Source organism: Epinephelus lanceolatus, chromosome 17 (genome assembly GCF_041903045.1).
Source record: "Epinephelus lanceolatus isolate andai-2023 chromosome 17, ASM4190304v1, whole genome shotgun sequence".
In the NCBI taxonomy this organism is placed as follows: domain Eukaryota; kingdom Metazoa; phylum Chordata; class Actinopteri; order Perciformes; family Serranidae; genus Epinephelus; species Epinephelus lanceolatus.
This window is the reverse complement of record NC_135750.1, coordinates 19544305-19559439: the sequence shown is the minus strand read 5'-3', so window position 1 is coordinate 19559439 and position 15135 is coordinate 19544305. Positions and strand designations below refer to the sequence as shown.

General features: G+C 41.6%; 1 protein-coding gene across 1 annotated transcript in view; it reads right to left on the bottom strand.

The window, feature by feature from the left end:
• The window catches only part of lrmda (leucine rich melanocyte differentiation associated), a 271122-nt gene that overhangs the window by 78588 nt on the left and 177399 nt on the right, over positions 1-15135 (bottom strand). Inside the window, exons 3-5 of the mRNA XM_033613275.2 lie at positions 9826-9952; positions 8294-8433; positions 3978-4104 (exon numbers count right to left, since the gene is read on the bottom strand). Coding sequence (XP_033469166.1) covers positions 3978-4104; positions 8294-8433; positions 9826-9952 — 394 coding nt within the window. The remainder of the gene's footprint in view (positions 1-3977; positions 4105-8293; positions 8434-9825; positions 9953-15135) is intronic.

The window sequence follows — 15135 nt, the reverse complement described above, 5'->3', positions numbered from 1 at the left end:
TGTCCTCATCTGACCTACTGTATACATATTGATTCAGGAATGTGTCATGAAAGAAAGGTGACAAATCAGGCCTCTGTATGTATAATAGCGGGTGCAAATACAGAATCTAGCAGAGAGCGAAGAGTGGCAATAAACTTGCTTCCACAGCAATCTGTTGGGTTATATAGCCTTCCCCTGTTGAGAACCATATTCTTTGAGTTTTCTCTGAGGACACATTTGTTCAGTAAAATGATTCAGCAAACCCACTGAAGGCACATTCACAAAGCACTATATTGCATGCTGTTTGTTATGTTTGAGAGCTTCGGGGAACTCATAACTCTCAAGCAGAGATGAACGTGGCAACATACTTTACAGGGCACACTTGAGACTTGAAAAGGAAGCAAAACAACCAACCTATAGCAAAACGCCTCCTCTTTTTTTTTGGCTTTGCAAATAAAAAAAAAGCCACAATCATGCGTCACATAATGCACAATCATGGGTCTAAAACCATGCAGTCTATCTCAGATTTGGACCGTTCCCTTCGGTGCAAACTTAAAATGAACTGCTGTCTGCTGCAGAGTAAAACAGGTTAGTGTCTGGGGAAGAAAAAACAGAACTGAAAAGATCCACTTGAGGACTTTCCTGGCTCTGTCACTGTCAATTCCCTTGAAGAACCGTTACCCTGTGTGCAGAGACTCATGGGACCCGGGAGCTGGCTCAAGCCACCCTGCAATGCAGTCTGCTTTACATTATACGCAGAAGGATGTGGGGAGGAGAAAAAAAAACTTGTGTTCATGCTCGAAAATCAAGTCAAATACTTCGTCCAGGCAAAATCTAAGTGACATCCGAGGAACATTTATACCCGCTGACGTAGCTACCAAGCTGTGCTTAGTGAGGGGGACCATGGACTTACTTCATTCACTGTGAAACACTCTTAAACATGTGGCAAGGAGTAAATGTTATTCTACTAGTTAAATTTGCTACGCACTTTTTTTTTTAGCAGCGCTCGGGATCTGAAAACAGAATTTGCTGTCATAGTGTTTTGATAGACATGGCCAGTTTAACCCAAGGGTTCGACAGCATAATGTGGGCTCCGTGGCAGAGTGGAGGGAGGTGGAGGAACCGGGCCAAAAAGCACCACATGTATTTTCCGAAAGCAGCCCAACACAGTCCAAATGGCTCTACGTGGTTTAACGCCATTTCATTCCATGACCTCTAAATCCTCAAAGAGAATTATCACATTATAGCATTCCAACACGCCCAATTTCCCAAAATACAGCTCAAGGCTTTTCCACTCTGACTCTGCTTAGTGTTGTGGTTTTGGGAAAACACTTCAATCGTCCCCGCTTCGTTTTTTTTGTTTACTTCAGGTATTTATATATATTTTTTTTCCTCTGTCTCTCTTGTCTTTGTCATTTTGCCTCTGCCTGTTTCTGTCCAACTACTTGTCCTTTCCACTCAGAAATGCAATATACCCAAAACCCCAAAGAGAAAATTACCCCCTTCTGAGTTTGAAGCGAACACCAAAACATACAGACAAGTCAGAGACAGCTCATTGTCACCCACTTATGGTGTCATGCCCACTAGTGCATGAAGGCACACAATAACAATTAAAGGAGTGACAAAATTATCCTCAGTGTGTGAGCATGGCTATTCTGCTTGAGCCAAATTCTTGTTTTCCTCTTTGTCTCACTGTTTGTCTTTGCAGTGAAGGTTTGACTCTGTGACACGAGGATACACACTTTTCTACAACTTTGTGTTCAGTCCGCACTCACAAATCTTTGCAGATTTTTCTTCCTGCAAACAACCGGTCATTGACTGTCTGGTTATGATTTAGGCAACATGGAAAACACTGGGAATGTATGAAAAGTTATGGTGTTCAGATTGTGCTAAAGACCATAACTGCTTTATCAGAACCATGTGGCGGCGCTCAGTGCCATGCCATAATGGCATGATTGAAAAGGAGTTAAAACTGTGGTCACAATCCACTTCGATATGACTCAACAGAGGGTCTCAAAAGTTCAGCACTGTCTCTTTCATAGCGAGTCCATTAACTGTTCCAATACGCACATCATGCAGCGGGAATGATCTGATAGAGCAGGGGCTCTGTCTTCAGATTTATGCTGTCATGAGTGGGCATGTATCACTGTAACCCTGCTGCCGTTTCTATGGTTTCAATTTATCTACTGTAAACAGCAGGAAGGAGATTTGTCATATAAGGTCTTGAAGGAAAACTAACCATACGCAGAGTGAAAAACTTTAAAATAAACCTTTTAAATCACGTCTGCGGCCCTGTGATTTCTCCCTACAGTACTCGCACTAATTGAGACTCAAATGGTAGCACGAGTGACAGCGAGACAGCTAATTACCATCCCTTGTAATGAAGCAAATGGCAGACACTGTACCATGAGCTACTGTTATGAGCAACACCCTGCTGTACCAGACATAAAAGCAAACACAAATATCTAATTATGCCATCATCTCTCCTGGCTTTCCTGTTCCTGTTGCAGATGTTGCATTAATTGGTGGCCCGCACTATTGGTCAGCTTACAATCACTCTGATGATGTGGACGATTAGAGCCGGGAGGTACTCATGGCTCATCAAGTCCGTGATAGTTGACGCATCACGTCTCATCTAACTCAAAACAAATGTTATGAAAATGCCGCTGTGACATCCCAGGGCCCAGACATGGGATACGTCCTGGCAAAGAAAAAAAAAAAATCATTGTGTAGACTCAGTCAAACTGCTAATAAGGAGCTGCGGATAGGACAGCAAAAGTATGTTCAGGCGCACAAAATAGATGCATTTTCATCAAAGCTGTAACCTTTTACTTTGCATAGGGAATAAATAATCATATACAGCAGGTTCAAAGACACAAAGACAGAAAAACACACACATCATGTCAGCTGGAATCAGTGATTATCTTTCCTTTCATCTGAGGCTGTGGCGACAAAGGCAAACATTTCTTTCCCACTGACAAGCTATGTAAATAAAATCTTATAAAGTGACTTTACCCTGCCAAAAAGCATTGTAGAGGTCCTTAGTTTCTTTTTATACAAAGTGGATGAACAGTGTTTTCATTCCACTTTTCTCCATCTACCAAACATGCCAGACTGAGGTTAAATTATTTCAGTGTTTTGCTTCCCTGCTTGCCACTTGCATGAAGAATCAAGAACAAAGCATAGCATGAAGTGACACTAAAAGAGTACACTATCTTAGCTGATTGTCTGAAACAATAAATATTTTGTTTTTCCTCGTGCACTTTTAAACCCGACAGCAACTCACATGCTTATGATTTGTCACTGGATGCCTTCGCTCCTGCTACTCTGGATCCATTTTTACCTCCCAGGCTCGCTGTCAGAGCCCCAGGGACCTTGAAACGACAAAGCTTAGCTGATCCAAACGGTAAATATTTCATGACCTTACAATTACATGAAATCAAATCTCGGCAAAAGCCGTTCATTTATAGTACATTATCAAAGGGGTGGAGGAAGGAGGGGGCGTTGAATTGGGTATATCTATGAACCTCCTGAACTCTAATTAGCCTGTGTGGCCCAAAACAAGAGAGGGAGGAATAAGTGCACGGGTTCGGGATAATTAAGCGATTGTGAGCGGCGTGTACGTGAGCTGTCACTCCAATCGCCAGCCATGTCACACTTGGCAACACAACCGCGACCGGACAGCCGCCCGTCGTCTTTGATCTGGGCTCATGCATACGAAATCAGGTCAGGCCGTGGTCACACACATTTACACACACATACAACACACACACACGTACACTTTAAGCGATAGTAAAGAGAGACTCTTTACAAAGGGCCACAGTACCAGGACCTCTGTAAAGGGAGACTGACAGTCAAGCATGCACAGGAAGAAAGGGAGGATAAAGGAAGAGAATAGAAAAGGGAAGAAAGGGATGAATGTGACAAATCCACTCAAGACTTCTGAGGGACTAGTATTTAAAACAGTGTTTAAAAAAACCCCACAGAGCTTAACTTACAGCTTCCGACTTTGGTTTGACCACTTTCATGAATGCTCCTCTCGCCTGCGCCTCCGTCACTTCTTTTTTGGTTACCTTCCTGCTGTCCAGAAACTTCAGCTGGGGCAACTTGTGCAGAACAAAGTACCTGTGAGAAAACAACAATTCAACTTAAAAACTGTACCGCACCGCCACCTTTAAAGGTCTCCTTGTGCTTGTAGGCCTGCTCTTGACAAAGAGACAAACAGGGAATCTAAGGAAGTGTGTAAACCGTGATACACTAATCAAACTGACACACATTCTAATATGTAAATGCACGCGTCAACAAAACTTGAAAAGAAGCCGTGTTTACTGAGATTTAATGGTGGTGCAGATTTAATGGTGATATTTTCTTGTATGTAATAACCTTCAAAGCTGATAAGAATAAGTAGGACATATAAATAGCACGAAAGGAGATACAACCCGTCTGCCAGAGCTGTCATTCTGGCAGCATCACAGATATCTCTCTAAGCTTTCAGACACACTCTGTCTTTCATTGGGAGGGAGAGAAACGTCAAAAGATAATGGTTGGAATACATAGATGACAACAGATCCTTTCACAGGCAGGCAGGGATAGAGGAACCAGTATGTCAGGGCTGAGCTGGTAGCCAAAAAGGACATGCATGCAGCACCTAAGTGGAGGGTGAGAAAGGATGGGGGGATATGGGCACAGACAAGACCTGTGCGCAAAGAGCTGTGACAAATTGATGATGGCGATGGCGATGAGGGGAGATGGCAAAGCCTGTGTCAAGTTTTCAACACCTGAGGATTATAAGGAGGGGATGCAGGGATCACATTTAGACTGACACGGAACATGAAATATCTCCGTGCAAATTTAAGGGAGAAAAACATCTGATATAATTTGAAAGAGACATAAAACAGGAAGAATCCTTATCCGCAAACAAGAAACAAATGATTAAAACGCTAAAAAAAGGATATGGCCCATTTTATAGGAGCATTATTGTGGGGTACAATGACCTCCTCCTAACCCCTAATAAGAGCTCCTTTTCTGATGAGAGCACCAGCACTCCAATGCAAGAGGCCCCAATCCCATCCTGTGTCTCCGTCCCTGTAAAAGGACTTTGTTCAGGGCATTTCCATGATGAAATGTGAAGATGCCCTTGGGAGAAATGCAGGGAGGTTATTCTCCATAGGTAACCTACCATCACAGGGTCAGAGCAGATGACAAGGCTCTGTCAGCCAGTAGGGATATTAATGATTCAACCCAACCAAAGAGGGAGGATTAGAGAGGACGGGGGGTAGAGAGAGGGGGAGCAGGATGACGGCGAAAAAAATCTCAGCGTCATATACTTTATTTAGCAATACCAAACATGTGATGACAACATTATTATTTTTTCTGCCGCTGGAGGTTGTTGTTGTAGAGTAAACAAAAACAGTTAGATTATATTATATTTTCCTTAAATGTTTGATTCAATTATTAATTTATATATTTATTTTTAGAAAAACTGAACAATTTGGTGAAAATTGTATGGAAAGCAGAGACAAATCTCTAAGATAATGCACATAGGATTGTCAATACTATATATAATGTTATCGATGTTTATAATAAACATAATTTCAAAATTTCAAATAATGAGGTAAATATCCATGAAGGTGATCTCTGTATGCAAAAAGCCCAGGCTTCAGACCATGTTGAATACTCTGAAAACTCATTCACTCATTCACAAATTTTTGTAATCGCATATCTTGTTAAGGGTCGCGTGGGGGCTGGAGCCAATCCCAGCTGACACTGGGCGAGAGGCAGGGTACACCCTGGACAGGTCACCAGACTATCACAGGGCTGACACATAGAGACAGACAACCATTCGTGCTCACATTCACACCTATGGACAATTTGGAGTCACCAATTAACCTGCATGTCTTTGGACTGTGGGAGGAAGCTGGAGTACCTGGAGAAAACCCACGCTGACATGGGGAGATTTCTACATTTCTACTTTCAAAATACGGTGACATCAGCTGGTGATGGATGTCTTTATATGGTCTTCTGCTCTGGGCATATTTACTGCAAGTGTTTACATTACGTAGCCTACACTGCTACATGTAGCTACATGATAACATCAGGGAAACATGAAATCTCGGTTGCAGATGTTACCGATGTTAACTTCTCCATGATTTCAGATCATATTCCTGGTGCTACGTGTCAAGTTGTGGTTTTGGTTCAAAAACTGTTACTGGTGTTTTTTCCCAGTAGAAAGTGAGTCCATACTCCATTACAGTCATTTACGCGGATGCGAGTACACTGCTACATGTAGCTACATGCTAACATAAGGGAAACATGTAATCTTGGTTGCCAATGTTAATTTCGCTTCAATTTCTTGCTAGAACAACAACGGTTGTCAAGATTTTAGTTTAAAACCTTTCTGGTGACTTTTCATGGTAGCAAATGCTGCTATACCTTTTTTTTGTCATTCTACCAGCTGCCATGACAATGTTAAGATCTAGAGGTACGGAAGACCCCGAAATGCTGACCAATCAGAGCAGACTTGGCTTTTTTAGGAGGGGGGGCTTATTAAAGAGACAGGTGCTAAAATGGAGTGCCTCAGACAGAGGGTGAATACAGGTGTTACAACACAGACAATATGAGGAAAATAAATTATTTTTCGAGCATGTAAACATGTTCATTAGATGACAGTAATTCATTTGTCTCAAACTTTATTCTCGATATTAGCTGAATTGTATTATATTTTGCCTGTAAACTCCAACTATACAGAAAGACAAAATTAACTTTTTTGTTTGGCCGACCTGCTTAAAGGTGGTTATTTTGGAAAAGGTTACACTAATATTTAACTAGAATTACTTGACGTTACAAGGAAACTATGGGAGCCATAAAATATAATGTTTTCGAACAGTCATTGCACTTAAAAATAATAATAAAAAGAATATTTATAGACACTGTGGGTAGTTATTATGCAGCTGCATTTATGCCATTTGGAAACAAAGGTTGAGTGAACACAAAGTGCAGCTGGTGGTTGAGTCACCTCAGGCACAAGCTCTTTGATCTGCCACAAAAGGAGATCGGACAAACTGATAACTTACGTCAAGATAAGAAGTTAAAATGTCACATAAAAATACGTTAATCTTTATATATCAGAAGCAGAGAGAAAAGACAGAGGTCAAGTTACATCTATTGTCACAATAATTCAGGGTTTCTCACACAGACTGTGTCCTACAAGCACAATGCCGCGTTATCAGTAACCATTGAGAACATATAGTATTACACTCTCAAACTCTTGTGTTATTGTGGTACTACAAATGGCCACTAAGTGTACGCATGGTCGGCTAATAACAGGACGACACTTAACCTCCACGCAGACTACACAATACTGTGTGAATGAATTCTACGTTTCTATGTCATTGCTCTAATTGGGGCACCGATGCAACGCACCAGGGTATTTCACTTGAGAGACCAAGAGCTCCAGAGGCACTGGGCTGGGTATTTATTGCCCAAGGCCAGTGCTGTCACGACCTGCATACAGCCTAACCTTGTCAGACATGAAATCTGCATCACGCTCAAATTGATGTTTTACTATGTGACACATTATGAATATTACATTACAGGACCCTAGACGTTGTCAGTCAAAACAGAACAGCTTTCCTCACCAGCAAGATAAGCATGCGAGGAGAGGGGGAAAGGGGGAGAAAAGGGAGAAGGGGAGGGAAAGTAAGGGGGGGGGGGGGGGACAAAAAGGGAGAAGAAAGATTATTCAAGAAAGGCATGGGTGGTAAATGATTAATAGGCAACGCAGAGTCAGAAACAAGCACTTAGGGCTAAAACAGACAAAAGAGAGTATGCTTTTCGCCTTTTATCGCATTTCATGTAAAGGACCCTGACAAATGGTGGTCATATTGCATGGCTTGAGGCCGAGCTTGATGTTTAATGCATCATCTGCTCTGGTAAGGCAGGGTAGTAAACACTCATTTGTGGTGGTGACTAGTCACACATGAAATCCATTTTGCAAACTGGAGTGTAGAGGGGCCAGTTGACAAAGCTTTTAGAGTGATGTGGTTGAATCCGCAGTCTGCTTGTGAAATGTAGGGGGGGCTGGATGTTAAAAAAGGGAACATCTCCAAATCCATTACTTACAAAAAGCTATCACTCTGAATAGCTTAGTATCAAAACTGTCTGACTGAAAATACAAACACACACACACACACACACACACAGAGACGCACACAGGGAGAGAAAGAGGGAACATTATCTATCTATTTAAGCAGATCAGAGTAATTTCCTTTCCTTATTTATGTGTGACATCATCGCAGCCCGTGTAATAACTGACCTGTATCTCTGGTAGTCGTCCTCATCCTTATCCGGGCTGACCAGCTGGTTGGGGCAGGCCTCATTTCCCAGCAGGCTCAGGTACTCCAGTGACGGGGTCACATCAGCCAAGTGTTCCAGCAGGGCCTCGATATCAGTCAGGTGTCAAAGGGCGGATGTCAAGGACCTAGCGCTGTTAATTACATTAGCATTTACTACCCGCGCGGCCCCCCCGGGCCTGTCTGCACTAAAACACGTCACTGTCAAATTTGCCGAGGTGCTCAAAGGGGCTAGTCACTGGCTTTGTGAGACTGGGCAGACAGAGGGGCAATTTAAGGTGCAGGCTTTGGCATATAGTAGTGACACAATTTGGCTGCTGCTCTCTCTCCCCTTTCTCTCGATCTCTTTCATTTCCTAGGTGGCCGGGTGCAGAACAGTGACAAAATGATGGATGCCCTGTGGTTCAAACAGTCCGTGCTTCCCAGAGCCGCGCTGTGGAAAAACTTTTGCGAAACGTGGAAAAAAACAAACAGCCCCTAAAGCAGGCACATTCATCACTAATACATTCACTTGGAAAATTGAGCCCCAAAGTGTCAAAATACAACTGCACTAATGCAGTGCTCGAGCTTTAAAATGGCACTGTGCCACGACAGGATGTACATAATTGGCCTATTAGCATGTGCCGACCACTTCACAACCAAACTCAGCACACAGTCCCAGACGCACACTTCAAGGAGCCCCAGTTTTAATGTTGACTCTGGAAGTGTGTGTGTGTGTACGTGTGCGAGAGAGACTGAGCATCGTTACCCAGTAGGATCTGCATAACCAGAGGAAAACAGGACACATTGCTAAACCTGTTCTGAAGCTTAGAGGGGAAGTTCACACGTTTCTGACTGATCATAAACAGCCTCGCAATGTGTCTGTGTCTTGAATTTAGGGTGGCTGTGTGGAGCTCTGCTTTTTAAGCCGTGTTTACTTTGGTTGGCAAGCCGAACACACAGGGCTGTTATAATCAATGAGCCAAAATGTGAGCATGTTCTAGCGCGCTGAGTGACAAATTAAATGACTGATTCCTTTTTATTTCGGCGAGGTAAAGCAGTGAAGCAAAATGCAACTGATGCAAATGTGAAAAAAAATCCTCATTTGATTCTCTATAATTTAAAATAACAAACAGCTAATGCATCACACCAGATTGTGTCTCATTCTTGGGGTGCAGTTTTAATCCAACACTTTTTTATTCCCTTTGAAAAATAAAAACACATCTGTTATGTTGACTCTAAAATCTGATTCCACTAGAGGTCCCTGTGGTTCAAAAACTCGTCCTGTGTGGAGCTGTGTGACAGCCAAGTTCCTCTGCTCTCCTCTCCAACACACAGTGCTCCCCTGCAAAACCACAACATTAAAAACTGGCTCTGTCAAGCGAAGGCTGTATTGACATATGGATGTAAACAAAACACACTGTTGATTCTGAAAGTGATGCCTGAAATATATGCCTGCGTAGTCGACTGCAAATCAAACTGAGAAACGGCCTGAGTGATTAGCTTGAAAGGATATTTGGTTCTTATTGAGTGTTAAGGTGTGGAGGTTGGGTAACCTGGGCAACCGGAGGTCATTTCCAAGCAGATTGTTGTCAACGACCAGCTCTTCCAGCTCGGTGAACATTTTGAGGCCCGCCAGTGACCTGCAATGATAAGGCAACAGGAAAACTGTTATGGCTCTAAATCTGGTCAGCCGTTATTGTGCAGAAATAAATATTTCAGCCTCCCTCTTTCATACGCCGGGAGAGTATGGGTCTGGGCCTGTCAGGGAAGTGAATGACAAGAATTAGTGGTGCTGAGCTCCCCTGGCATGGTGAGGCATCCTTCAACGGCTGGCAGGATGAGGGATGGGGGTCACTTGTGAGTAGCCAGGATTCAAAACAAAAGGCTTCAGAAATGCGGCGGGCAGGATGAATTTGTCAATGTCTTGTGCCTTGAGGCGCCCAGTTTCGCCTGACCCTAACCCTCCATTCCCAAGACAAATCACTCTGTCACAGTTCACCTTCACTCCCCAGACACAAATTTAACTTGTCATCCATCATTTTCACAGAGGAACCGGAATACACTCGCAATCACAGATGGAATGGAAGGGAAACTTTTTTTTTTTGCAACTCTACCACGATAGGGGTTAGTGTTGGGATTTTAACATCAAAGGATGTGCTTTTTCTTTTTTTAAAGGTGGAATTTTTGCCTTTTCGCTCCTTCTTTTATGACGAATTGCAAAGAGAGGTGAAGGGTCATCCTGACTCTTTCCTCCTCTGTCTCTCTCACACACAAACACATTCACACAGGCATAAAAATGATGGAGGGTGGTGTTAGGAGTAATGTTAGAGCCCTGAAAAGTTCAAGTCACGGGAGGTGCACAAAGGCAATGTGTGTGTTGTCTAATCCTTCACACTGTCAGCTTGCCATGTTAAAGTGTCCTGGGTGACTTCATTGACATTTAAATCTGCCAGAACCTGACACATATTGACTGTGTACTTTTCAGGAATCATTCCTTGCACTTTAACCAACAGGTATTTTTAATTAAACACAGTAATTTTCAATTATTAAATATATCTGACTGGTTCTAAATTCTGCATTATAAGTATAGCACAGTGTGTTTCTAGTTTCAAAAGCAGACATAACCTTGACAGTAGGTTATATAAATATGAATTCCAGTGAACAGTGTCACATTGCAACATGACAAACTCAAGGTACAGTGAGGTCTTAACAGCTGCAGCGTGAACTATTGCTCCTCCCTGGATCTGCTGAGTGTCAGTGGCTGCCATAATACACATCAACTTAGAGCTATGTAAATATAACACCTTTATCATGACAATCTGCAAACAGATGGGGGAAGGGCACGACGTACAGTCACGTTCATTATGGAAACTACATACTAGCAAAGGAAGGATAGATGAGTACTTGTGTGCTCCTATAAGCTTAAACTCTAAATGTAGTCTTAGATCCAAAAACACACACACAGACACACAGAGTGGACACACATTCGCAGCAACTTTACAAAGCAAAAATGTTGCAACTATCTACTCTGGTTAAAAAAACGACAAATAAGCAATTCATTGTAGACTTGCAAGTGAGGCGGACTGAGCTGCATCATTTCAAAAGACATCAACATTTTGCAAACACACACACACACTTGATACCCACAACAACAGCTGACAGCACCTAGCCAGTGTGCTGGCAAAGCCGCTTGCTGACAACCTCTTATCAGGTCTGATTAATGCACTGGCAAGATGGATGAATAGAGAGATGTGCCAGTTTTATGAAATCCTACTCTGTTTGCTAGTTTTTGTTCCCCCCATGGTGCTGCTTATTTATGAAAGCAAAAAGGGCCCATTAGGCTAGTACACTTAAATCTATAGAGATGGAAAAGAGGTACATTTAATTACAGTTCTCCTTTTTCTTTTTGTCTTTTTTTGTGTTGGATTTACAAAATGCCAGCTAAAATCATTAAAGTATTAAGTTGCCACACTTCTACTTAAAGATTTTGCATGATTTTAGGTAGCATTTTTTTTTTTTTTTTTTTTGGACAGGGCTGCTGACCCAAACTTTAGCGATTAGAAAACAAACTTTTATTTCTCAGGGCAGTTATGGTGTTTGCACTGACAGGGAATTCAGTACAACATGCTATTTATCTGCGAGAATAATATTCGTCAATGTGTACTGTAGTTACAGGCTCAAACCGTATTGCACAGACATTATTACATTTTCTGTGAACAGAGGTTGCTAACTATTGCCACCTGTATGTGTGTATGTGTGTGTGTGTGTGTGTGTGTGTGTGTGTGTGTGTGTATGATGGGCTGCAGTCCTGTGGGTTATGTTATTAGCTGCTCGGTTAAAGGGAGCCGCATGGCACAGGGGGGAGCCTTATTAATTGTTGTTTTCATGTCACCACTGCTGCGTGCACTGGCTGATTTAATCAGTTAAATTCACAGCCAGGGGAGAGCCACTGAGTCCCATCCAGCATTAACTACAGTGCAGGGATTGAACTTGTAATACTCTCCAGCTTTCTGTGCTCCCTCTGCAGATTTCCATAGCTGGTTTCATTACTTTTTATAAGCTTTCTTGTTTTAATGTGCGGCTTGGAAGACTAACAAAGTTTAAGCACTGCAGTAAAAGTACTTCACTTCAAAACACAGAGAGGGAGCAGCTTTTGCTTTTAACAAAACTAATGAGCATAATTGACTTGAGTCCCAATGTTATAGAGGTTTGGTGTATGGCAAACACAGTCAAACCACATGTACAACAAACAGAGATTTTACAGGAAATGTACGTAAAAATGTTTATCTAATGTCAGCATTGTTTTCTGTATTCAAATCCTGCAAACATGTTGTGATAATGTTTATAAATGTATCTTTATTTTAACCGCAATGGTAAATGCTACTACTGTTTGGGCTTGTTTCATACATCCGCTAATGATGAAAGTGGTAGTCACTTATATTTATGCTTATTGTTAGATTAAGGGGAATCTTTTTACTAAAAAACAATGAAGAAAATTGTACAAATACTACTTGAAAATTAATCTACTATCACGTCATGTTGCATCACCTCATTTGACAAATTTAGAAAATTACACTTTTGATAGTAACGCATGATCAAATGCGTTTTCTTAAACCCCTAACTAGCAAGGGAGAGACAGAGACAGGCGGTAGCTTTAACGAGGTGAGGCGATGAATCCTCTCCTTGTTAAGATAATTATGATCAGCCTCATTGTCAGAGCTAATACTTCACACGGGCTGTCTTTACGCTTTGACTACCACTTAGCCTGTGTAAGCTCACCATCATACATCATACAGCCCCGTGTGCATCAGTGTACTTTTGAGCTTACATAAGTAGTGCATGTATGTGTTGAAATCTCCATTATCTGCTAAGATCCTGTCCGCTGAGCACACATGGTGCACACACCAATATTTAGCTGGGGCAGAGACTCAGCACAGGAAGCAGGGGAGGATATGAGACACCAGACAAGGACACTGGAGAGGAGACAGTGACCCAGAGAGCAGCCCTGCCAGATCAATACACTAATACTAATGCAGACATAGTGATTGATGAACCACTGCTGACAACAGAGGGAAGAAAACTCTCGACCATTATTGGCTGAAATGTCAGTCACTCCTGCCAATGGTGTGCGCCAGTGTCATGTCATATATCCTCCAGCAGCAGATGAAAAATGGAGAACGGCAGCCTTGGCTCTTTTGCATGTGTTAAACAGTCTCTCTCCTTAAGTCTGCTGCTTTTGAAACTGTTGCCTAAATGAATCATAGTTGGCAATTTTTAGAAACTCTGAAGACGAGAGGTCAAATGTGGAGTTTGTCAAAGCTGTATGTTACAGAGCTATAATGTAAAACAACCTCAAAGTCATCCCCATTACTGAGACGGTGATAGAGATCACAGAGGCATCATCCCTGCAGCTAGAACTGCAATAATGAAAAAAAAAAAACTTCCCGAGACTAATGTGTATCAAAAAACAACAACACAAAAACACTTTGAAAAGCTGGACAGCCCTGGCAGCTGCAGTCCACAGCTAAAGGGCTAATGTCTTCTCAAGGGTCGCCGTGGTGCAGAAAAGCAATGCACTGTTATTCTAAACGGAGGGCCAGAGCTGCAGAGTGACAGGCATAATGACGTCCTGTTCAGAAGGCAACAGATAAATGTTTGATGAATTGACCAATACTGGGGCCATGATGGCCTTCATATGTGCATAATGGACTATTCAGAGCACAGTTCAGATTGCCTGCCAGGATAAGGTACTGTAATGAATGGGAAAAGGAACTGGACCTGGGAAACCCAGTATGTGGACTGGCTTTAATAAACTTAATAAGAAAGGTGAATGGTGGAGGGTTGGTTTCAGGAGGGAGGGAAGGAGTCTGGAGAGCCATTCAGCCTGAAATAGTCAAGAAATATTTGGATGGTTTTTGCCACTCTGTGAGTTGAAATATATTTCTTAATCTTAATCAATAATTCAGTAAATTAGCCGTATCCCCACATCTACCATATATATCCCCAGATCTGTGTCTTGTTGTCTTAAAACAAAGTAATCTCCGACTGGAATGACATCATCTAATACACAGTTTCCAATAGAAATACACTTATTTTAAGGATTAAGTGTAAATATCCTCAGGGTATTATTAAATTTAACTGCATCAATGTGTGTAATTATGTTCTATTTACTTTTTAAATAACTTGATTTAAACTAAGGAGGGCAATATATTGATATTTTATCAATATCGTAATATGAGATCATCTTTTTGGATATTTTGGTCATAAATTTCATCTTTTCCTGGTTTTAAAGGCTGCATTACAGTAAAGTGATGTAATTTTCTGAACTTACCAGACTAGTTGTTCTATTATTTGTCTTTACCCACTTAGTCTTTAAATCCACTTTACTAGGGCTGCAACTAACAGTTATTTTTCTTTTATTATTGATGGTATTCAGATTATCATGATAATCAATGTATTGTTTAGTCCACTGGTTCCCAAACTATGGTACAAGTACCACTGGTGGTACACAAGCTCCCTTTAGTGGTACACAGAAGAATCAAAAGTAATACATTGATTTAAATAAATGTAATGCTATCAAAACACTACAAGTCAAATGAAAATGCCTTAAACTTAGATCCCTGAAATATAATTTGATTTAAGTTTAGCCTTTTCTGTTATATTGGTGTTTTAATATTAGCCTGCTACATAGTCACATTCATGAAAGTAGCGTGCACATATGTTCATGAGATAAAGATTGTAAAGGAAGGTAAAATGAATGGTTTAAAAATGCCACAATCATGGCTATAAACAAAACTCATAGAAAGTGAAGCACAGATCAGGA